Source organism: Apteryx rowi, unplaced genomic scaffold (genome assembly GCF_003343035.1).
Source record: "Apteryx rowi isolate R43461 unplaced genomic scaffold, aptRow1 scaffold_114, whole genome shotgun sequence".
Taxonomy (NCBI): domain Eukaryota; kingdom Metazoa; phylum Chordata; class Aves; order Apterygiformes; family Apterygidae; genus Apteryx; species Apteryx rowi.
In genome coordinates this window covers 1,981,074-2,007,412 of record NW_020447353.1, presented here as the reverse complement: position 1 = coordinate 2,007,412, position 26,339 = coordinate 1,981,074, and the positions used below count along the sequence as shown (strand labels likewise).

Genomic DNA, 26,339 nt, shown 5'->3' with positions numbered 1-26,339 from the left:
CTATAATGAACATGCAGGATGAGCTATAATCTGGGCTTTTATGAGCAAAAAGAATGCTTGTTTATTTTTGTTTGCACTTTCGTCTGTACTTCTTGGACCTGAAAATGAAAATTTTAATCTTGAAAATTTTTTCTCCACTAAGAAACAAGAGGCAGATATTTGAGAGACAGATGCTTTTAGAATGTGATCAAGACAAACAAAATTAGGAATTCTGGTTTCCTGTCACCCCTCCCTCAATACCATTCTGTTTGGGAACTCGTCTGGTGGAAAGCCAATGGAAGCTCTTCCTGTGCTGTTGCAGTTTCATCAGCCCTTATCTGGCATGAATCCTCCGGGATTGTAACAGCATGTCATAATTCAAAATACTTTGTTTCTCTGTTGCATTGAAAGAATGATAGCATCAGGATGGTCACTTGTCTCAAAACCTTTTCTCTCTATTTCATAAGATTGTAATGCAATTCATTTAAAAATAACTTTTTGTTTGTTTGTTTTTGTTTTTGTGGGCAGATCATGCACAGATAACAATCCTTGGGTGAAATTGGGGACTGTTATGCTACAGAGATGCCCACCTGAGGAAAAAGAGAAGACAGGAAATGAAATTTTGAAAATCTGTCGTTCTTTGTATGAGACAAAGCACATGCTCCCTGTTGAGGTAAGTTTTAATTTAAGGTGTCGTGGCTTTGAGACGGTTTTGAGTCCTAAGTACAAGAAAGATATTGACATACTGAATCCAATCCAATAAAGGGTGAGATAATTGGGTTCATTAGGACTTAAGAAGAGATGGCTGAGGGAGCTCTTATCGCTGTCTTCCAATACTTAATGGGAAATGTATGGAGGAAACAGAGCCAGCCTCTTCTCAGAGGTGCTCAGTGATAGAAGAAAAGGTAGTGGAGATAAGTTACAACCTAAAAAATGCTGATTACATTTAAGGAAAAAGTTTTTCACTATGAAAGTGGTAGAACACTGGAACAACTTGCGCAGAGAGCATGTGGAATCTCAATGCTTGGAGATATTCAAAACGACTGGATGAGGCTATGGGCAGCTTGATACTGTTGGACCTGCTTTGAGTGGGGGGTGGTTTGATTAGGTATTTCCTAGAGGTCTATTCCAGCCTGAATTAGTCTTTGAAGAAAGGTTCTAATAATGCATTACTGGTTGCCGTCAATGTGGCAAAAGTTATTAAATAATCAATAATTTTTCCACTAATATATGCATAAGATTTAGTAAGGAATCCCTAAAAATCTTGTTTGTGATTAAATTTATATACAAGCTTTACTTCTTTGAAAGAAATGTCGTATTGTGTCTTCCTTAACCATGTATGCTTACTTCCATACAAGCACCTCTTAAGTAGAAGATTAATGAAGCATGTTGTACATAAACATTGTATACTCATGAGGACAGGTTTGAGAAATGCTTAATAAATTTCACACAACTTTAGAGTAGTTCTGTGCATATTACTATGCTGATTAATCCCTTATAATCACTTTCACACAATCACCGTCTTCATTACAGAAAATAGCTGATATTAAGACTTGAAGCAGAATAGAAACAGCACAATCCATTTAAAATGTAGACAGGTGGGGGGGGTCTTTTTTCTTTCTCCCTCTCTCTCTCTCTCTTTTTCTTTCCTTTTTTTTTTTTTTTTTTTTTTTTTTTTTTTTTTTTTTTTTGACTGATTTTGATCAAGTTCAAAGTCTGTGTAAAACGTAATTCCAGAAGGTGTCAGTAAGCTGAATTGATAAATTCAGATTTTGGTGGAAGATAAGTTTCTGTATCCTTGGGTTTGGCATAATTGTATACAGTCTTTCTTTAACAGTCGTTCACTTGTGCATCGTAGCTCTTAAAGCCCTCTAGATCTTACCAGTGCATAGGAGTAGTCAAACTCTGACAAAGAGTAGAATTTTCTAATTCACCATACTGAGTTAGGAAGACAAATCTCATTTATGGGCATTTTTTAAAGCAGTCAGTTTCCCAGTACCAAGAGATCTGCACAAGAATGAGTTGTGCTCTGCTCCTTTTTTTTTTTAATTTAGTTTTTTTTTTTTTCTTGAATTATATAACAAGTCCTTATTTACAGTTTTGCTATTGGTTGGCTGCTCTGTTTCGAGGTGTCATCTTTTTTAATGATACAGTATGCTGGAAGACCACTTCATGTGGCTGTGAATATACAGATACAGTACAGAGATACATTACTAGTGAAACGTACTCTGGTCCTCAAGTAGCTTGACCAGTGTACAGTTCCTTTTTTATGACTAGAATGCTGTGCAATAACAGGAACTATGAAAAATGCTAAATTGTACAGCTAAAGCAATACAGCCAGCATGTCTGTGCTGGGTGCGTGTGAGAATGATGTGTGTGAATTTAACTAGCTGATTTGTATGCACCCCTACAATACGTAAATGCACAAATTAGAGAGTTGAGATTATGTGGCTAAATTAGATGAAAATCTGATTGCTGACAATTAACGCATTTAGATGACTTCACATTTCAATAAATACACTGATTGAGAGGAGATCAATTTATGACCATGAATAACATTTGCCATTCTGAAGTCCAAAGCTTGTAATGGAGAAAACATTTAACCTCAGGGCATGATGGTCTAAAAGTTAGAAGAACTGTTTTAGATCTACATATAATCAGAAAAGTTTCTTCCTTTATTCCTCCTAATGCTGGACTTCCTAGTCTTGTTTGTTTTTTTACAGCCAAGCTCTTTCTGAGGAGTTGCATGGCTTTAGTACCTGATATATATATATATATATACATTTTTTTTGGGGGGAGCACATTATTCAGTAGACAGATTTTTCCATTTCTCTTAGATTAAATAAGCATTGTTTTACTTGCTTGGAATGCACGTGTGTGTTGGACTACCTGACATCTCCTGCATTGCCTGATTAATTGCTTTAGAAAGTGGCAAATCCTTCTCCTTCCAGTAAGTATTAAAGTGCAACTCCTCCGAATATCTGCATCAACCGATGGTCTTACGTCAGTTAACATAAACAGCTAAATGAGCAAATGCATCTGGTCCCTTATCTGTATTTACTTTGAGGTCCTAGTGGCTGTAAGATGATTGTCTCCTAGAATAATATAGCAGCCATTCGGTCTCCATTTTCTTCTATTTTTGTAGCTGGTTATTCTTGATTTTTATACATGAGTTTACATTGTATGTTCTTCTTCATTCACTGTGTGATCAATTTCTTTTGTTCAAATAATTTTGAATTTAAATGGGGTCCCTTCAGTGTGCTTTCAGCCTCTCCCAGCATGATACTGTTGTGTATAAATGCACAAGTGTACTCATTATCTAGCCATCCATGAAAATATTGAATGGTACTAGACCTAGAAGAGACTTCTGTGCAATCCTCTTCTGTGCTTTTCCGGTGCTATAGCAAGCCACAGATAGCTGCGTAACTAGATATAAAAGTTTTTACTAAAGTTTTGGCTAGATCATGGTAATCCAGATTTCGGATTAGGACCTTGCTTGTCCTTCTCACAGGTAACATCACACCCCCTCTCACGAGCAGACACCTTAATGTCCTTCAGTGCTCATTGCAAAGGTTAAAGCCGCTTGTGTTGCTATGGGAAGTAGCTGGCTGCTTAAGATGCTCCTTCCTGCCCAAAGCAGCAGTCTAGGCATTCGTGACAGATGTACAAGTGTGGTTTTGTTTGTTTGTTTTCTTACTATTTGGATAGCTTTATGTGCTTTTTTCCTGCCACTTCCTGCGGAAAAGTGGACGGAAGCCACTCCAAGTGTTTGCAAGTTGGACCAGGCTATCCTAGACCTTCTTTCCCAGTGTCTCTGGAAATGTATTGTGAAACACTGTCAAAGTCTTTCTAACCCCCAAACATACCATAGTAACGGCCTTGTTCCTAACCGCTATGTCTGATACAGGAGCCTATAGGAACAAATTTTCATACCATTTATTCTTTTAGGGTTTTTTTCATTTTATGTTTTGATATCTTTCATGGGATTGAGAGTGTCTGATAGGTTTACAATTCCTTTTCCCTTTGCATATCTACTTTCTTCCATGTCTAAATGACAGAGACTGTTATTTCTCTTTTCCAGTCTTCTAGAACCTGTCTTGTTCTCAAGTATAATGTCTCTTAATTTGCTTTTGTTATTTCTGTAGGTGCTTTAAGGTGAATTTTTCAGGCCCAGAAACTTTTTTTTTTCCTAGACTGAATTTTGACATTGAAGTCTCACCTGTTATTATTGTTAATTGTTTATTTGGCTGAGACTTCTTTAATGAGAATAAAAGCAAAAAGACATTAAGCACTTTAGGTTTTTTGGCTTTTTGTTATTGGCTTCTTATTGTGTCATGAATCATAAAGTCATGTGTCATAACATAACACAAAAACAGGCACAGTGCAGTCTTTTCTTATAAGAAATATTAAGTGAAGAAGAGTGAGCAAAAAGTGCCCCTCTCTGTAAACATCAGGTGAGTCTGACACTAGAATATAACACCCTCTTAGTATGGCTGCGTTTGGGTAGGATACTGAAAATGAGGGGCAGAAGAAAAGGCCTGCCAAAGTTAACGCGCAAATGAAAATGCCCTAGAGTGGAAGACAAAAGGAGTGCAGTATATTAGCATATCAGAAACGGCAAGGTGACTTGATTGTATTCTGCAGACATTTTTAGAGGGAACAGAAGCTAATAAAAAGCTCTTCTGATTTACAAAGAAAGAAGTAGCAAGAACCAGTTGAATTTAATTTAAACTATTTTGGATTTTAATAAGGCAAAGAAGTACTTCGACAAGAATTCATTATTAGAACGTATGCTTCCCCTTCAAGGGAGATGATGGATTCTGTGTGCTTAAGTATTTTTGTAGTAAGGCTGGGTAGCTATCTGCTAGGTATACTGTAGTTGGGAACAAGTTACTCAAGTCATCTGGCTGGTAACTACCTGAAATGTAATGACCTTTGGTTCCAAAATCTGCTAGTGTCAGATAAGCATTAGTCAGTTAGGTAGTTAAGCATGTGTTTTCTTAAGTTGAAGCCTTTATGCTTCTCTGAACAAAGTAGATTGTGCTAGAACATATCTAGTCAAAATGTCTAGCCAGTACTAGAATATAATTTCCAAGCATCTTAATAATAATAATAATGGCATATCATCCGACCTAAATTTTGTTGCTTTGAAATAGCAATGTTAATGTCTGTGTTATTGCATTTGCTTGCTGAGGGATGAATTTCCTTTTTCTTTATTTTAAGGCAGTTCAGTGAGGCAGCAAACTCTAATTAAACATCTGCATCTTTTGTCTCCCTGCCCTGTTGCTTTAAAAAGGCCTGAAGTTCCTAATATCATTTTACAATTTGCTTAGTTTCATTTTTCTTTCTCCCACAACCCCAAATATGATTTTGGACTCTTTTTGAGAGCCTTTTTATGGTTATGGGTTATTTCTAACAGCACTGCTTCTCCACTTAAGGTTTTAATAGGCTTTCAGACAGAAAAAGTTACCAACTGTCGTAAAATGGCTGTTTCGTTTAGGTTGTGTGTCTTGTGACCCTCAAAATTTATTTTTCTGAACAGAAGCTGTATTACCATGGGTATGCCTTTAAAAATAAAAAATAAAAATAAAGAGGACTTATGAATCTCTAACTTTGCATTCTTTGAGTTTCTTTGTGTAGCATACTGCTCAAAAGAAATACCATGGAATATCAAATTATCAAAATGAGTGTACGACTAATCAGACAAAGCTCAACATTTTTATTTAATCTTCTTATTCCTTGGTCCTATATCTTATCCTTTACTGAAAGCATCAACAATAGCTACTGAAAGCAGTACAGGATACAAGTTTACAGGAACGAGCCTGGGAACAGCATAAGCCTTGCCTGAGTGAGGCAGAGCTCAGTATAATGTAATTTATCCTGTTGTTTCTTGAGAGTATAAATCTGGAAAAGACTGAGAACATGCAGCTAGATAGCTTCCTGTGCCAGGCAAAGCCAGGTGTCTGTGCAGTACCGTACAGTTTTAGCATTTAACATTTTTATTTTCAAATAATTTTTAGGCTCTTAGGTTCACAGTGACTATAACTTTGCTACTAAGCAGTGTAGTTGCATTTTGGTCATCAAGTCAGTATGCTTGTCATTGGACATCAAAAAGATTTTAAAAAAATCACTTGCTTTCTCTCATAGTAATAATCAGCTGATGAACTCCTTGGATAAGTGCTGTCTCTCTAAATGTTGTGGTGAAAGATATCACCTCTAAGATTTGGATACCGTTTTCCAGGTGTCAGTGTTATATAATACACAAAACACTTAAGTCGCATGTTCCAGGACAACTTACACTCTCATTGGAAAGTGGTTATGGCAAGTGAACAAAATTATTGCAAATGAAAAAAAGGGAAAGGAAAGTTATAATTTGTTAGTCTAAATAGGTTTTTGATGTATAAATGAGTAATTCATTGCAATACTAAGGAAAAACAAAATGCAAGTTAAATGTAGGAGATTATTGTACTGAAGGCCAAGGTAAAGGTTTGGAAATTGGATTTTTTTTGAGCTTTTTCTTTTGCCAGTTTCTTTTTGCATCAGATTTATAATGCTAAATAATTTGTGCTATGTTACAAAATATGAAAAGTTGTATGAATGAGGGAAAGGTAATTTGCTAAGATTTAATCTTGTATGAAATATTTGAAAAGATTTTAGAGGTTTATGATGTTGAACTCTGATATGAGGCAATACTCCCTCTTTTTCTTTTTTTATTCCACTTTTGTGATTGCCTAATTGAGTTACAGAAATATCACAGGTGTCTGTTAAATTTCTTCCTGTGCTTTGCAATATATCAGTGAGCACAAATATGTTAGTCCCACACAGAGCTGTGATTGCTCTGTTGTTCTTTCAGTAAAACTCTGGGACTGTAATGGTGATTCAGTACCTGCCTTGTCTCTAATATAACAAGCATTTCACTTATAACTCTGTATTCCAGTCTTTTAAACTTGTATTTTCAAGTTCCCAGAGAGAGTTATTTCCGTCAGGGAGTTCATTTGTTTTAGATGTTTGGCTTTCATTTTGCATTTCACACAGAATTTTCATAAATTTTAGTATGAATGATGATGTTAGCATCTCTTGAGATCTCACTGAATGAGTTTACTTTTATTTTCAGTGTATAAAAGAATTATGTTTGCTGCTGCTTAACCAGTCCCTCCTGCTGCCATCTCTGAAACTGCTGGTAGAAAGCAAAGATCAAGATCTTCATGCTGTGGCATTGGAGCAGATAACAGCTGTAGCTAAGGTATGAGCAGTTGAATTAACCATCTTTCAGAGCTTGAGGTAATATATTCACTTTTTTAATCTTCATATAGTAAGCAGAGACTGTTGGGCCCGTTATCATTATTACGATTTTCCACAGCTATTGTGTCCACAGTGAGCAGTAACACGGGCTAGTAAGATCTTTTATGTACTTGAGGTGATTAAAACTCATAGTATTTTCTTTAAATTATCTAGTACTCTATTGTAAGTCGATGTGCTGGAACAGAAATTATTGTGTTATAATAAGTAGATTGTTATCTCTGTATTCATATTCTAGGGCCTTGTAGGTTTTTGTGTGTGTGTGTGCGTGATAATAGTACATCAAATGAGATAACTTGTTTCTGATAGACTTGGCACTTTGCTCATGTACATGTGATGAGATGTTGTATCACTGTTTTTATTGTAGAATGGTTAAAATGTAAGATAGTATGTTTTAGCACTTTTATCCATTTCCAAACAGGTTTTATTGGATACTGTAGCAAAGTTTCTAGAGGAAAAAAAGTAAATACTGTCTTGTGTTTTCTTTGGACAGGAAGTGAAAGACATAACTTTATACAACAGTTGAAAAGTATATAGTAACACTACTCATTATTGCCTGTATATTTAGTTTTCAGTTAAGTAAAAAAGTAAAAACACCTAAAATGATGAAACCTAGTCTACTAGCCAAAAGCATTGTTCATATTTTCTTTTATTTTTTCTGAAAACGGAGCTGGGTTTAAAACTTCTTCAGGCCCTTAATCTAACTAGTGCAAGTACAACCTGAAAGAATTCTTGTTAGCTATGACCTACAGTCTAGCAATCTGCCACGAAGAAAGGAAGTTATTTTCACAGACTGTTGTATGAAGGAGAATGGCTTTCCTTTTTGGCTGGATAACTACACTGAAGGTTTCCAGATGTATAATATTTAGGCACGCCCACTGAAAAACCTTATCTATATTATCTCCAAATTCTGCACTGTCTCTTAGGGAGTTCTTAGTTGCAGATGACAATATAAAACAATAATTGAAGACAAATTTCCAGTATGCTACTACAGAAGTGAAATCTACTTTGAGCTGGAAAATACTATGAAAGGACCTGAGATGTCTGAAATGGATCTGCCTGTATGTTTTTAAAATAAGCATCCCCAGAACAAAATCTTTTATAATGTGATTTGTTGGAATACAGATTGAAAAAGTAACTTTTTTTTTTCTTTTTTTAAGTACAAAAAACGCACCTCACCTATGATAGACAAAGTAGGCAAATGGTCACCCTTTTCTGAAAGGTCCTTCTAGGCTTGCCTTGCACTCCAGCTATAGTCATTCCAGCAAGTTTTTCATATTCCTGAGTTACAACAAACTTAATGCAATCTCATTCCCTACTTGCACACCATCCTCTCTTCCCTGGAAAAGATCCTTGGCTTCCTGCTCTTCTCAGGCTTCTCCTGGAGTGTCTGTCCTGCTCACTCGTTCCTCCCTATTTGCTCCATCTTTTTTTTGTCTGCTGCACATTGTATTGCAGGAGCTTTCTCCTTTTGCATGTGCTTGGCTGCAGAAGTAGGGTTTTACCTCCTTCCCCTTCTCCTTCTGGAGGGCTCCAGAACACAGCAGTAAAGACCAGTCAGAGAAGCAAGAAATCTGGAATCAGAGACTCTGTTTCATACGTTGCTAATTTTCCTTCAGAGTTACTTAGTACTTACTGTAACGAATGAACCACAAGCTGCTTTAACTTGTTTTCTGTGGACATTTAAAATGGTTGTGTGGAAGGTGACAGTGTATATTATGTGTAATATACATCTGTTTGTATCAAAATTCCAATATCAAAATTAGCATCTGGTATGAATTTGGAGTATTTCCTAGCTGAGTTTGTTCTAAGCAAAGAACCAGAGGTTTTATGAAGGTGTTTCTGTTCAGTTTTTTAATTCAAATAAAATGCAAATTCTCTGAATTTTCTCCAAAAAGTAAATTATAAATATTAACCACCAAAACAATAGATTCTCTTCATTGTATTGGTACTTTTCTTTATAACACATGCAATTTGAGATTTTGCATCTTCAAAGCAAGTCATTTATAACTGTTTTTAAATAAGGTGATCTTACAAAAAAAAATTGTGGATTTGATGTATGCCTGCACTTTCTCATCTGTATGCTCTTGTTAACCTTTTACAATGAACTTTTTTGTTGACAGGTGAAAGCTGCTCTGTTAGTGACTAGCTCTTAAGCTAGCTATCAGAAATTTATGTCTGAATACATTTTATTTAACTATTTTTAAAGTTCAGTGCCATACAATAGTGTTCTCTGAACAGCTGCTAATTGTGTTGCTCTCTTAACTGACCTTCTCTCTCCAGTCTCTGCATTCCTGGTTGATTGCATGATAGTAAAGCTTTTAGGTCTAGGAAACATATTATCTTCTTACTAATACAAAGCACTTCGTATACCTATGCATGCCTGAAATAATTATATTTTTGGCCTTCTAACGCAGGAGGCACCTTGATAAACTATTTTCTATTTTTTTCTTCTAAATTCAATGTTAATTTGTGCATACAATTCTGTGACAGTGGTGCATAACCTAGAATTTTCACAGCATTTAGCCTTGCTCTAATGTTTCCTCTTAACTCAATGAAAATTTAAATATTGACTTGATTACATCAGGCATGGAGCTTAGCCAGTATGTGAGATTCACTACCAGTATTAGAAAAGCAACTAGCACAGAAGAGTGCCATGATAAATTTAAAAGCTTTTATTGTATTGTTTAGAAAACAGGTCTTTCTCCTTGTTTTGTATACATCTTTTATGTTTATGTTAGTTGGTATTTTACTAAAAATGTTGCTTAGCTATGTCAATGTTGTTTATTCAGTATAATTTTGTATGTACTTTGTGCTTACCAAAAATGCAGCAATAGGACTGTTAACACTTTTTTTTTTTTTTTAAGAGTTTGTAATGAATTTTTCATAGGAAGCCCATTCCTGTTTACATTAAACAGGAAAAGGACAAATAACATCTGGCAAAGTGAAATCATAGCTATTGATTCCCTGACATAGTGCTAGCACAGCTCAGAAACACGGCTGTGAGAAAAATACAGCACTTGCTTGCTGATACGATGTATTAGTTAGCCATTTGTTGTATGTTGCTGACAGCTTTATGGATGTTTACAGTTAAAAGGATGATGTTGAAGTGCTGATACTAGGAATTGTATAGCTTTTGCCTATAATAAAACAGCCAGGATTTTGTGTAAGCTTTTTTTGAAATTGCAGACCTTTCTTTTTATTGTGTATCCTTTTATAAACTGCCAATTGCCATTTTTGGGTAACAGAAATACCTAGTCTGTCTCTATATTTAGTGGGTGAATAATTAAAAAAAAATCATTTTAATTTATTTAAAGTGGGTTGTTACTGCCAATAGGACTTAGTCTTTTAAGAGTCAGATTGTTTTGGAGAAGGGTTTTAGTGTTGTCTGTTTGCTTGATATTGGAAACATCGGGAAGGATTTTTTGTACTCCTAAAACAAGTAAATATTCTGTTACCTGTTGGTAGGTATATTGTTAAAACAGCTTGCTTACAAATGAGAGTCAATATAATCAGTGCAGTTCAAGCCTTCAGCCAAGGCTTTAATAGAAAGCAGAACTAGAGATTATTTTTAATTAATCTAAAATAATAACTTTTCCCAGTTTATATACTGTACTTTCAATGTTGAAGTAATGAGACTACCTATACAAAATCATTGCTGAAAAATGTAATATGAAAAATTATGAAGAATATATGAATATGTCCAGTTATATCTAGACAGTCTGTTCTGCTATTTATGACAATTCACTTCGTGTGGCTTCTCTTTAAAAAAAAAAAAAAAAAATCATGTAAAATTGTGTGTATATAACCTTACAGTGGTTAAGTATCTCTTCCCTAGTTGGTAGGATCTAACTCTCCCTTTTCCTGTCCTCTTATTTTATTTGTCCTTTAGCTGTACAGACTCCATTCAGGAAAAAAATGAAAACCATTTTTACCTCTGCTAGTGGTGTAGAACTAATACTCTGGGAAAGTGCGAGCTCAGTTCTTTTCTGCTGTTATCATCAGCAGCTCTTATCTTTCCATTAGTATCCATATTTCATAATGCACGGATTTCATAATGCATAAGTTATGGAGTCATAGAGCAGGAAGAAATATTGTCCTTTGATAACGCTGGAACCTCTAGACACCTGCACAAAACGTGCTGACGGGGAATTATCCAGACCCTGTCTTGTCCCTTACTCTGTAAGGCAAAAGGAACCTTCTAATCTGCTCCTGCTTGTCCAAAATTCTCACAATAGGAGGGATGTTTTGGGATAGCCTGCGTCCTATCAAGTATAGGTATAATGTCCATGCAGGCTATATTAGCGATCAATAAAAATACTGGGTACTGATATAAGATGTGGACTTAGTCCTATCGTCTTTTTTTTTTTTCTGGAAAGTTGGATGCACAAAGTTCTTGCCTTCATGGTCACGTGAAACTTTGGAGGCCTCAGCCGTTAAACCATAAAGCTTCCTAGATGCCTAAAGCTCCTCTTCTGAGTACGTTAGAAGAGCTGCTGGCTTTGGCAGAGCTGACCTTTACTCACCTGTTTTACATCTAAATTTTTTTAAAAACTTGCAGACTCACTGTCGCTGCTTGCTCAGGGGAGCTGCTGCCTTGGTAGAGCTGAGTACCTCAAGTCTAAGCCCATTTACAGTTCATAACATCTGTGTGCTGATGACAAAGCCCCAGGCAGGCATACTTAAACCTTAGTAATTGTATACTGCCAACACTGGGTTCAGCATAAGACACAAACCAACATTCTGATCTGGAAACAGAGCAGTCGGTGGTAGGGGTAGGTACCAGTTGTACAACTGCTTGTTCTGAACATTTGCCTGGTGCAATATGGAAAGAGGTTGAAGGCTGTGTCTTCTCCAGGAGCAGCACGCAGGAGTCTGGGATGAGGGCTCTGTCCCCTTCCTGTTGAACGTATGCAGAAAGGATTTAAGGCTCATGGACATAGAGTGCAAGTAGATCTCTACTTCTGTACTTGTTGAAGGGAACCTTGGCAAGACATGTTTTTTCATCTGTAGTTGCAGAACCATTTATAAATTTTGCATTAAAGAGACATTTGATAAAATGTACAAACCCTGTTGAAGTTGAGTGCTGTGGCACTGCTTCAACAAAAATGGTGAGGGCGCCTGTTGCAATTCTGTTTTTATGCTGCATCTCTCACTTTCTAGATGAATATGCATGTGTTTAGATGAATATGCACGTGTTTACCATAAAAAGGTATCGGTCATCACCATCTAAATTTAAAGAGTGAGCTAGTTGTCAGAGATACGATATGAATGCCCACGTTTTGAATGATTTCAGTAGTAAATTTCAACTATTACCTAAACAGGTATGTAAATTAAAAAAGGCAAGATTTCCTCTTCTTAGCGTAAGTATCTCCATTAGTTCTTCCCTTTGTTCCCATACGCACTGGGTGTATGGGCACCACACTAAATCTGTGCTGTTAAATTCTACTGGAGGAAAGATGGCTAAAGCTTCTCCCATTCAAGCCTTCCAGAAGCAGCAGGTTTTACATTAATGAAAGATTCAGTATCCTCAGCATAAAAGTCCAGATAGACATGACAATTTTTCTCTGTAGTGTATACTCTGAGTTCATCATTATTGTGGTCTATGATTTATTCACATGCTCACGTGATAGAGAAAGTGGCTGTGTATTCATTTGCGTAGAAGATATCTGCATCTCTGAGAGCTGCTTAAACTGCAGTCAGCTGCATGCCGTATCACTGGGAAACTGCTTCTGGGGATCAGCTATAGTCGCTTTGCTGGAACCAGTGCTTTAAGACTCAGTTAGGATCTTGGGATAGTAGAGGCATTACATACGCAGGCAGATCAAAATGACTCATTAATAAGAACATGCCTTTACTCTCTGCCCAAAAGAAGTGACTTTTTAATAGTGGGATGGTAAGGTTGCTTTTCAGTAATTATCTTAATTGGGTTTTACTCTCTTTTTACAAGTCTTGTCAAGGGAGGGATTTTGAAAAAGAAAATATAATGCATTTAGAGAGTCTTTGTTTACTGTAGGCTAATATTTGGTATGTTTATGCTGGGAGTATATATTTGCAACCTGTGTGTACTAATTTAAATAACATTTCAAATATGATTGAAATCATTAGCAAGCAAAAACAACCTTTAAGGTTGTTTTGAATTTATATTTAAAAATTATAAAACTTTGCAGTATGGCTATTCTTATGCAAGCAACATATCCTAAGCGTAATCACTGAGGATCAAAAGTCCATCTAGACCAGTATCCTGTCTCCAACAGAGGCAATAATTACAAGCCTGTGGAAGAGTAAGAACAGGGCAAATATATGGGCTCTCTTCCTGAGTTACTCTCCCAACTTCCAGTTATTTTTAGCTGTGTGTCTTTGTGTACTAAGTAACTCTCTGTGGTTTTCTTTCTCCACCTTGTCCAGTTTCCCCAAACCTGTTTCCTTTTATTTACTCTGATTCTGCTTTGATCTAATTCTAATAGTTTCATTTGATGCTTCGTAGTTCTTCTTTTATGGGGGGGGGGGGGGGGGAAGCTTAATCCATCCCTGCATACTCTCACTCTGATATCTGTCATATACTCCCTAAACTGCCTCTTTTCTAGATTGGAGAATCCTAGAGTCCTAGCTTGCTGAGTTATTTCTTGCACAAATGCCATTTACACATATTAACACTCCCTATGCTATATTAAATTGTTCTATTAAATGTTTGCTTTAATGTTGATTGTTCTAATTTAAAATTAATTTTAAATTTATGTAGTCTTAAAATACATCTAAATTGATATAATTTTTTTAAATCTTATTTTTATAATTTTATCCAAGCTTTGCTGCTCAGTATATAAGGTATCTTTAAGTTTCTATATAGATATATAATGTTAGTATGATTTGCATAGGTGTTGCTAAGTAATTTGTGCATGTGCATTTTTTTATTTAGATTGGTTAACTATGTTTCATATACACCTGATACACAACATACTGGCATGATGCGGAGTTGCAAAATTGGTACAAACAAATAGATATTCTAGCTTCCTCACCTGACTATTTTTATACAAATTTCTCATCAAACACTGACTTTTCTGTGTTCCTCCCACATCTCTCAGACTCCACTCAGACTTATCGAAGCGTTGCAGTAGACAGTGCTCTTTGCCACGTGAAATGTGTTCACAAGATCTGGTTGCCATCTTGTGTCTCCATCCAGTTGCCTAGAGAAAAAAACTTTACAAAGGTGTCATCTTTCTGACTAGATCTTCTGACAACCTTGAAGTCAGAAAATGGAAACCATTGTTAATCAGTTTAATCTACTGTACTATTCGAGCTTAAGTATGAGTTGTCAGCCACAGCCAAGATCCTTTTGTATGCTCTTGTGTATATGTATAATGACACAATGATCTTGTTTGTGCATGTATATAGATTGCTATGCTTTTGTGTTATATGCTGGCATCTTCATATCCATAAGTGTAGCTCATACGTCTTAGTGATTATGAATGGTTAGTTATCTTGTATTTTGTCTTGTGCTAAAAGATATTTTACCTTCAGACTTGTCTGTCTCCAGTTTCTAGATTTTCAGTGTATGAAATTTCACTAATCTATAGTACTTTTTATTGACTGAATTATAGCCTAAAAATCTAATTTTAATGAGATTAACAACAGGATGTGAGGTTTAATTTTTGTCATTACTGATTTTTTTTTTATTTCCATAAAATCAAGCACTGAAGTGCTGCGTAAGCTTGAGTCCTCCCTGCAGGTCAAGAATAGAGCATGTGGAGCTCAGAGGTGGGACAGAATATCCCTCCAGCCTCCCACCTCAGAAAAGAGGAGAGCTGGCTGCATAACAGTTTAGGGTGCTGGGTGGTATGCTATACAATGCCAACATTAGGAGTTTTATTTAATCAGTTTATCTTCAGCAGGAAAATATGTCAATAATTGACATATGGAAATTTAGAGTATTATTTAATAACTAAGGGTTTAAAGAGTAGGCAACTTAAAGTGGGTATCCCTACCCTTCTGGGAACTGTTCTGTAAACTGGGGCTAGAGCTGCTATGTGTTATTGCATTAGCATAAGAGTCTTTTGTGTAGCTAATTGCAAAAATGCTGAAGACTTGGAGAAATCAAGATTATTACTAAGATTTCAGTGGAAAGAAGAGAAAAACAAATACCTAAATGAAATAATGGGAGAATTAGCATTAGGGTGAAACTGCAATCTCTTTTCCTGATTAACGGGATAAATCAATCCTTTTTTTTCTGAAGGAATCCTGAAATTCCAAAGGAAGTGAAAATAGTAAATGGAAAGTAATAATCATGTGTTATTGATGGTAAATTTGGGTTAACCTGTAGGAAGAAGGGTTATTTGGAGAATAACTACACCTGGAATCTTTTATATAAGGATTTGTGCTTGATGAAGCATAGTAGCTTTTCGTGATACAATATTTCATGTTCAATCTCTTTCCTGTTTTAATTATATTTAATATTGTAAAGAGTGCATCTCTTCCAAAATATAGATCAACAAACTGTTCAATTTCCTTTGCTTATCACATGCATCCTTTCAGGCATCATGCTGACTTTTCAACTCTTTAACAGAAGAGAAACTTCATTATCATTCCTTAGTCTAAAGTACTTAGATACAATAAATACTTTTCTTCTAAAAGAATTTATGGTTGCTTCAAAGGAAGTGCTTTCTTCTAAAGTTAGTGGCAGATTTCTCATTGATTTCAATGGAGCTAGCTAATAGTTTCTTACGAACTCTCTGTGTTCCTCTACATACAAACGGAGTATTGATTCTTCCAAGTTAGGTGCCAAAATTCAGAGTCTTGTCATGACGTGCATTCAAGAGAAAGTTATGTACTTGTTCTGCTTTATACTTTGGTGACCAAAGTTAAATGGTGTGCATGGTCTCTCACAGTGTATGTGTCTGAGATTTTTGCCAGCAAGTTTGGTTGTCTGGACTAATAGATCATAGTTAAGTTTAATCTTCCTGGAAGAATAAATAATGATAGAAAAAATTGGTATTGTTAATTACATCTCACTCTGAAAAATAGTGGTGGAAATTTCATGGAATAAAGAATTGAGTTATAAGCGAGAAGTGCCTGTTACAACGTGCTCATTGTAATGTCCTGGGGGTGGATGGTACCAAGAACATGAAGAAGCTAAGCTTTGTGCTGTTGTAGCATGAACTAAAACAGAGATGAGGAAGCTCAGGTCTCTTTCTTCTTATGGAGATAAAGGTGTTGCCCGTTCTGCACTGAGGGCTGAGAACCTGTCAAAAATCTGTAAAACTTGTCATGTAATCTTAGGCTGTTAAGCATCCTTCTTCTGTAGTATGAAGTAACTTATGCAAGTCAACTATTTATATTAATGTAAGAGACTGTTAAGGTATACCTTTAAATGTTTTGAAATATGCAAGGTGTGCATCATTGTCGTTAATCCACGCAGAACACTGTGTCGTCTTGCTTTCAAGGTTAGGCTGTGCAGTTACARCAGTCATGATATGTTCTCATTGATGGATGTATTGGGTATTCATTTTTAATTACTCTGGATTTTTCTTTCTTCGTAGGTTGATGATTCCAACTGTGACGCTGAAATACTTTCCTTGCTCCTCGATGCCAAGTTAGTGGTGAAATGCATATCTACGGCTTTCTATCCTCACCTTATTGACCACTTACTAGCTAAACAGGACGAAGGAGGCTGGGATGTCGAGGAAATAGCAAAGCAGCTGAAAGAAGCAGGGTTCAATGTGGAGGCAGGGTCCCTCCTGATGTCTCACAGAGGGACTCATCCTGCACTCAGGACTTTTACTACCGCCCTCCAGGCTATTCAGCATTGGATCTAAAAATGCTGGAATTATTAATTTGTCTGCCTTTTACCTGGAGGCCTTCTACAGAAGAGAGAAATTGTTGTTCTAGTGAAGTAATGAAATTTGTTATCCCTACCTACATTTTGTGGAATATGCCAACAGCACATTTACAGTGGATTCCCACGTACTTCTGACTGTTTAGAAAAAATGTATTGGTTCAGACAGTTATCATTATGTTACATGGCTAGCCAATCACTGAATCTGATAAAAGCTTTCAAACTGGGGAAAACTGTTAAGTGATTACCCTCTGTGACATGGAAATGAAGCATCACTGATCTGGCAGGTTATATCCAATTTGTCTCAATTTCTGTAACTAATTTACTCTTGTCATAATGTAAAATATGCATTATAATTCAGAAATATATGGAGCAAGAAATCACAATGAAAAGTAATTTCTGAGAATTTCAACATCTTAAAATTTGGTATTGCGCAATATTGTTATCACAGCTTTTGTTTGCAATAAGTAAAATATTTTGCATTTATTGTAGCCTCTCTTTTTTTCCCTCTTCTAGACAGATGCATATTTTCTTACTCTAACCACTTTTTCTGAAATTCCTGTCTCTCCTCAGTGATGTTTATTCATAAGGACAAGCTGGACTTGTCTGTGCTTTGAAAGTGTTCTAGTCTTTGAGATATTTTTCTCTACAATTTGGGAAACCTCATCTCAGATCCTCAACATTTGCTGACACCTCTTGTGTATACACTTTCAAAGTATTTCACATATATTTTTCCTGAGATCTGAAAAATTATGTAGATGCATTTTTATTTCCAAATTACTCCTTTTTTTTTTTTTAATATGGCAAAGTATTTATTTCAGTTTATTTTCTGAGTTTCTTAACAAGGGGAATGTCTATTCATTACCCACTGCCTGTTTTACCAGAAGGTTTTGATGTTTCCATGTGTTTGTAGGACTTTGCTGTTAAAATTAATCTGTAAATCTTTTGCCTAATTTTGTGTTACAACCTAATTTTGATGCAATTTTGCAATAATGCACAGAAACATTAAGCAACATAGGATCATAGGATAATTCAGGTCAGAAGGGATCCCTGGGGGTCACATAGCCCAACCTCTTGCTCGGAGCAGGGTCAGCTATAAGGACAGGACAGGTTGCTCAGTTTTTCCAGTCAGGCCTTGGAGACAACTAGGGAGACTACACAACTTCTCTGGGCAACCTGTCCCACTGCTTGACTGTCCTCATGATGCAGAACTTTTTCCTTATATCCAACTTGAACCTTCCTGATAACCTTCTTGTAGGTATCAGAATGCTGCTATTACCACCCACGCACCCTGGAAGCCTTTTCTCCTCAAAAACAAACAAACAAACAAACAAAAAAACTTCCAGTGCAGTGACTGCAGTTCATAGGTGGCTTAGATGGATATGCTATGCCTCCAGTACAGACATTGGTGATTGGTTCTGCTAACACTAATATTCGATCAAAATTTGGTGTGGATGCAATACTATACCAGTGTATTTTACTGTTTCTAGGCCTAGCTCGGGTCCAAGCCTTCATATGGCATGGAGGTATTCAGATGCCGTGAATTGAAGCCAGCAGAGAGGTCTCAGGACTAGACTTCCAGCATCATGGCCAGTACCCAGCTGCCTAAAGCTTGCCTGGTCTCCTTCGATGCTGGCCTGATCTGACATTCAGCTTTAATAACTTGAGTGTCTCCATACTCAGTGCTGTGGAAGCATTTATACCCTGGCAAATAGGACTGTATAAACCTGCAATGGCAGCTCAGGTTTGGCCTGCCTCCCCACTAATAACCAAACTCTCTTGGATCCCAGAACACTGTACAGGAGATCCTAGTGGCATTATAGGGATCCAGTGCAGGTGTCCTTGCTCTGTGCTTCAGCAGTAACACTCTTGTCTGAGCGTTCTGTTATTTGGGATAGCCAGGCACTTCCTTATGCAAGATAATAACAAGATCACTTTACTGAGGCAGTAGTTTCTACATCTTACCTTCTTTAAATCCTACATTTCTTTATAAATGTCAGCTTGATTTATAAAGAAGGGAGAAGAGTGGTTTAAGAGCTTAAAGTAGCTATTTTATGGCAAATTTGTGTTATTGAGTTCTTTCTTAGGCTTCAGGATATAGAAATGGGAGACAAGATTTGTAGAACCAAAACTGGCTCTTATTTATGTCGTCTTTGACTTGGAGTCTTTTGCTGATTGTGAAAGTTGTTCATATATTAACCTTACTTCCCACTTACTTGGGATTCTTATATGATTTTTAGTAATGCTTTAATTCTTCAGATTGTTAACTTGTTTGTTTGTACTTGTTGGTCACCTGTCCTTCAGTGTTTTAAGGAAAGCATCATCCTTGTATGATATACATATCACATTCAAATTTATGTCATCCAGGTATGTGGCTTTAATTCTGTTCTCTTATGCTAACAGTCCCAAGAGTCCCAGACTAATTTCTCCATCAGGTTTAAATTACTATCTGAAGGAAAAGCAAAGTATATCAGAATTGCAGAGAAAACAAAGGAAGCACTTACAAAATGAAAGATAACAGGAAATCAGTAGATGCAAGCAAGCTGTAAAACATACCTCCAGCAAGAAAATCTTTGATTATTATGTAGAGGATATTTCTATCCTTTATGAGGCTTTTCTTTTTTGGTCTGTCTGCATGTCTTGTTGTCAGATGAGTCAGTATGTTCTTTGCTAGATTTTCTGACCGGTCTCATCCAAGATCATGTAAAGTTTGTGTTTAGTGTCACTTTAGAGCTGAGCTGTAGATAAAGCTCTAATGAGTGTTATTGATCTTCTGTCCATGTTCTGTTTTGCTGGCATTACAAATCCAAGATAAATGTTTTCCTTCCAGCCAGGCCGATTCCTGATTCATTCTGTATTCACGACTTTTCATCAGTGAGGAACGTTTTTTTAGTTTAGAAGTTTTATACATCCAAAATGATTAACTTATATTAGTGTATCTTCCACAGAATGAGAACTTTTATTTAGGTGTGAGCTTCTGCTTGTAATGAGGAAAGAAGAGGCACATAGCAAGTGTATGTGTATCCCAGCTTTTTAGTATCTTCTGTATGATAGAATATACTGGTTTAGGTTTGAGACTCTGGGAGTGGTTAAGATACAGTAGCAAATTCCACTGTGGTAGTGGTGATGGTGGTGGTGTTTTTAAAGGTCAAGAAACTCACCTTGAGTATTAGTACTACTACTAAGCCAAAAAAAAGCAGTAATACAGAAGAGCTGAACTGGCACTTGAGATGGTTCAGTTTTATCAATTCATTTGATTTGCAGTCACGATCTGTTCAGAATACAGCATGATGTGACCTGTTTGTTTTTTACGCAAAACAAGTGCAGGTTCTGGAGATGCTTGCACTCCCAAATGTAGGTGGATAAAGAGTTTGGTTTTGCCTCCAGGAGCAATGATCACGGTAATTAATCATTTTTTGTCTGAGAAAGACTGACACTGCATCTTTGAAGAACTTTTTGTTGCCTTGTAAATGCACCAAAACAGCAAAACATATCACCTTTCTTTTGGACAAGTAGAACTAGAGATTAGGGAAGAAAGATCATAACTCACAATTCCTTTCTCTGCTGGAAATCATGAGTGGGGAGAGTACGTTGCTGCAAACGGATGCAGAGTAGACACTTTTGTATTTATACACAAAAACAATGCAATTCAATGAGTGTGGTAACTATGTATGATTCTGAATTTTTTCCTGTATAATGATTCATGATTCTTTCTGTGATTTATCGTTTCTAGCATTTTGCGCTGCCAAAAGACACTGAGAGGATGGCCATAGAATATGGATGCCTTCATCACAGGGGTAAAAACTCCTGTGCTCGCAAAAACACAATCATTTCTCAAACTTGTTTTCCATTTATTTACCTCAACTATTCTTATCCCTTCCAAATAGAGCAACCTGGCCTGGTATTCTGTGCAAGGTCAAATTTTGTTAAACCATAAATAAATAGTAACTGTGCCTCTGTTACCACAAACAGAGTGCCAGGTGATGCCATGGGCCATTTGCTCCTGAGAAAGAGAGTGATGGTGAGTTGCTACCCAGCCGACTGTTCTCCCAAAGAATATGTTGTGTATGCAGAAGTGCAGGATGACAGGAACTGAAGATTTTTACCTTCTTTTATCTGGCAGCAGGTGAGTACTGAACAAGAAAGGCCTGGTGGAGAGCAAATCAACAGGGCATCATCAAAATTGCCACAACAATCAACAGTGGAAAAGGGCAAGTATTTTGCCAGGGTTGTATTATATTTCACTGCAAAACACACAACACGTAACATCTAACACCTTGCTGGTTTATCATGCTGGTGGATGATAGACTGATAGATTCTGAGGGAAGGGAGTGAACACAAACCTAGAAGTGTTTCATCTTTAAGAACGTATTTATTACCATAGCATTGTGTGCCATGTTTCCTACAGTAATAATTCTCAGGATCCAAAATTCTACTTTTTTTTTTAAGAGAATCTATAAATTTTTGGTAAAGCTCTGAGACCTGTCTCACTTCCATGGTTGTATGACTTTCTAAGGAAACTTGTGACATACATGCCCAACTTGTCATAAACTTTTCCATCTGAAGAACCACCTCCTCTTACACATTTTCGTCGTGCCTCCTTCATTTCAGCTGATGCCCCTAGTTCCTATATCATAAGAGACAGTGTAAAATAAATCACTGTTCACCCTCTCTCTGTTTTTATCAACTTCTATCATATTCAATCTTAATTGCTTCTTTTCTATCCTGAAAAGTCTTAGTTTACTTTGTCATTACTTCATGCTCTTCAGTCATCCTCTTTATTTTTGTCTGTACCTTTTCCAGTGTTTATATATATATTTTTGAGACATGGAAGGGAGGAGCAGAACCATGCCTTGTACTGAATATTGCAGACACACCAAAGATTCATGTAATAGCATAAAAATGTTTTTCAGTTTGATTTTTTTTGATTGTTACTGAGCACTGAGGTAGTGTTTAGATAGGATTACTCGGTATCATCCTGAGCTCTCATTGCACATTGGTTTCAGTCAGCTGAGAACCCTTTGCTGCATATGTAAAAAGATTAATTTTCTTATGTATATCATCTTAGAGTTAGTTTGGAGTCTGTTTGCCTGTTTATCACCCAGCCAATTGGTTTCATAAAGACCTTCTACTGTTGTTCATCCAGTCCTCATCCTTACTCAAAAGCTTGTCTTTATCAGCACACTTCGATGCCTTTAATGCCCTCTTGTAAGTACAGAAAACAGTAAACTTGTCTCTTCAGAAACTGCCTGCAGGTGGAAACAGCTAGCTCGTTTTGCCTAAGGTAAGGCATTTGTAAGTCTAAAAGCAGAAGAGCAGGTAAAGTTCCTACAGCTGGCCAGAAACAAGCTCTTCCTATTGGCTTGGTTATTGTAGCTGTTAACATGGCTCCCTTCTCCACAAGAGCTCAATGCCTTCAACTTCCACGTGTTGTTCCTCAGCGATGCCCAGTTGCACTGGGTGGGGATGGAGTACTGAGTGGTGGTGGTTTTGGTTTTGTTTTTTTTTTTTTAAGGCAATTCTAACAGAGCTAAAAATTTACAGAAAAAATCCCCCTTGGAAACCTCTTTGATCACTGTGACATTCAGAAACCTGAAAATCTTATTTAAGTTGTTTTCTTCTCATGGTTATAAATTTTGTCTGTCACTTTTCCTCACTTGCTCTGGGACTGGATAACTACGGGGATGGCTAGAGCTAATGACTATGCTGTCTGAACAGAGGAGAGTATTATTCCTTATTGACTCAACCCGCATAGCATGCACTAAGCTGTGCAAACACACAATAAAGTCTGAGGTTATGTCCAGCTGAGGGATGGTTAAACCTAACGGCCTGGTCAATGTTTCTACCTAAAAATAGAGGCAGTACTTTCTGAAGCTGCCTGGGAGTTGTTGGCAGAGACATAACAGCCGCTCTGTTGCACGTCTACTTCATTACCATACCCAGCTTCTTGTATCACTTATCAGTACATGATACATGGAGGCTAGTATTTTTATTTTTATTTTTAATTTTATTTTTTTTATGTATAATCAATTTATATGTAGTATTAATTGAAGAAGCCTTTAGGAATTGTTATGTCCAATTTTTATTCACTGGTCAGCATGGCTAGCTCCAGCAAAGCTGAATATTCAGATTCATTCTTCTGAAGATATGAAATGCTAAAATGATTCCTGACAGCAGTTGGTGCAAGCCATCCTCTTTGCTCAAAGCACAAAGGCAGTAATAAATTAGACCTGGTGCACTATTTATAAAGAAAAAGAGAGAAACAATTAGTGGTAATTTCTGAGGAAGTAAGATTTAATGGTGGAAGTCAGTATATTAAAAACCCTAACATAAATACGTAATTACCATTAAAATTGAATTGTCTTATTTAACTTGTATTCCCTTCTCTTTGGAATCAATATCTTCTGTCGAGCTCTGCTGACACCCTGTCAATGAGTGTCCCCTTAGCCTAATCTCACAGGCTTCCCTTGCTTACAAGGCAAAATAACAGTGAAACTAGCTTCACACAGAGCTCTGATTTATAGTACAATGTCCTTTGCAACAGATACAGAAAATTGCATGGCAGCCTTTTTCTGCAAGAATCTTTATCTACATAATGTGCATGTAAAATATTTATTGTAATGAACAAAGCAGATGTATGCTGTTTAAAAATAAAAAGTAATGCTTGAAAACAAATAAACAGAAGGAGTTTAGTCTAAATGGGAGAACAATACAGAACACAAACTACAAATGAAACCGGGGGGTGATTTTAATTAATCTGGTAGTACCATCTGCGCTGGTTCTGGCAGTAAAGGAAAAAAAGACACAACAGTGTGCAACTTTCAGTAGTATGTAGGTGACATATAGGCAGTATTCCGTATAATCTCAGAAAGGGAATGGTAGTATAATTTAAGGTCCAATCCTGCAAGTGCATCTTCTGTGACTTGTTCCATTCACTTAAGCATTTAATGAATGTTTGCCATAGTGTTGCTTTAAATATTATTTATAGTAAAGACATTTCAGGAAAAACGTAGCAAAAGCTAACCAGGGCAAGTTTGGACTTTGGAGGTATAAGCATTACAGCTGTTCCTTAACAAAAGATGAACCCTGTTCCTCCCTAAAATGTAACTTTTCAGTTTTTGACACTTTCTTACACTGTTAAAGATTGCTGTACATAATTGCATGAAAAACTGAGTGATTGTGAGTTGTGGCTTCCCATATTGAATAGTGTCCAGTTTGTGAAGAGTCAAGAGGATTCAAAATTTAAGTCCTGGGTTGTTTTTAGCTTCAAATTCAGGTATAATCTGTATCTCTTCATTGACTCGATAGATCTCCAGAGGAAGGAAACTCTAAGATATATATATTTAAGTGGGGTGGTTAGTTTCCTCTTGTTCTAATGACAGAAAAACAACCGATATGATCACATGAAACAGATTAGACTTTGGTTGTGGGATTTTCCATAGCACCTATTCTTAGTGGTACACCAGCGATACAAAATCCTTTGGGTTTTCAGATTTGCATTCCTTCTGAAGGGCTGGTGATTAGCGACTAGCATACCTTAACTGTGAACTGTGACCTGCTTGATGTGGAAATCCTATGGACATATATGATCCCTGGCATAAAATATTTACGTTATGCACTAAAGGAAAAGTGCTTAGAGAAAATAAAGGACTGAACAGTGTGATACCTGTGCATCTTATCTGTATAGATTCTGCTCAGCATCTGCTTGGCCTAACCAACAAGTATCATACCAAGTTGGAGATGTCTTTTACATTTCTCCCCCGTCCCAAATGGATTTGTTTCTTTCGCTACCTTTATTTAATGGTTTGTAGCTCAAACAAAAGTTTGGCTTTATGTGCCAATTAGCAGGGAAAAATCCCACAGACTAGGGAGGATAGACTGCACCTCGTTAAATGCGAGTGCTGTGCTTATGCCCTGGATCTGGGCAATCTGACTCTCCTCTATTTCAAAGAAAGTGAAGAAATATCTGTGATTGTTTTAAATGTACATCATCTTAGAAAAGAACAGGAAGTTCTTTCAGAAGTTCTGTTTTCACTGACTTTCTGGAGGGAATGAGGAAAATAAGCTCCTTTAGTGTTTCTGAGATTTCAGTAAATGTCAAACAACGTTTTATCTGGTACTTATTTTTACCTTTGATATTTTATTATACTATGTATTGCTCCTTGTCTGGCTTAAAGAAGAGGGAGATGGAGGGAAAGGGTTGTTTTTAACTCATGGCATCAGTTTGTAGAAGTCTTATTGAGGCCATCAGTCCTTTCTGAAGCGAGAAAGACTAATTCCTTTTCTTCTTATCATTCCATAATCATATTCATGTATAAATTTGGCACTATTGAATAAAGGAAGTAGGAAGAGAAACAACTTTTGCACTTGGCACTTTACTAACTGCAGGAGCTTTCTAACACAATGAGTTTACATCTAATTCCATGAAATGCCAATAAAAAACTTTTCAGTTGCCCCCATGAGGCCTCTAAAAATAGTTGATACTTCTGATAAACTTTCTGTACTGCAAAATCCTGCTTTGAATGTGGTGAGTTACTATTTACTTAAAGAAAGTTGTGTTTCCATAATCTAAGCTGAAAAGTTAGAGGAGTGAGGAAAGAGAGCACAGGTCCTGCTTACACCGAAACCTTAGTTTCAGCTTTATTGTAGACAGAGGCCCCTGAAGACCGAAAGACTTTTATATCCACAGAAGAGTACAACCAGCAGCAGCTCAATCTGTTAAACTTCAGATCTGAAATGCAGAGAACACCTTTTAAAATGTGTTTCCCAGCTCGCTCAGGTTCTAACTGATATCGGTGTATCCAGCACCTTCTGGAAAAGGCTCGTGGTTTCTGGGTTTATTAATAGAGAAAATACAGGGGAAGCAGGATCAGCTCTGAATGTCTAATTCTCTGCTATTGCTGTGACCTAAGACACTGGTAATGTTCTGGATCTGTCTTTTGTTTTTGAGGGGATTTTATCATTTGAGACTTTTACCAAAGGTCTAAAGACTGTTGCATGCTGTTGGGAAATACATTGCCTCTGATGGCATAGAGTAAAGATTTTTCCTGGCTTGCAATACCAGTCCACTCTATTGTCCTATGTAGGAAACATGTCCAAAAGGAAATGGTCCCACCAATTTGTTTCAACAATTAATTTACTTGGGAAGACTTTCTTTCATCACCATTTTAGTTATTGCAACAGCTAGTTTCAGCTTCTGGTTTTAACTAACTTCAAAAATTGCAGATTAAAT

The 26,339-nt window shown here is 36.6% G+C and overlaps 1 protein-coding gene across 1 annotated transcript in view; it reads left to right on the top strand.

Moving 5' to 3' along the window:
• Positions 1–17,593, top strand: part of NBAS (neuroblastoma amplified sequence) — a gene marked incomplete at its 5' end in the record, with an annotated part of 193,399 nt that extends 175,806 nt beyond the window's left edge. The window contains 3 exons of the mRNA XM_026079059.1: positions 508–652; positions 7,094–7,222; positions 16,812–17,593. Coding sequence (XP_025934844.1) covers positions 508–652; positions 7,094–7,222; positions 16,812–17,087 — 550 coding nt within the window. The remainder of the gene's footprint in view (positions 1–507; positions 653–7,093; positions 7,223–16,811) is intronic.
• Between the last annotated feature and the right edge of the window lie 8,746 nt (positions 17,594–26,339).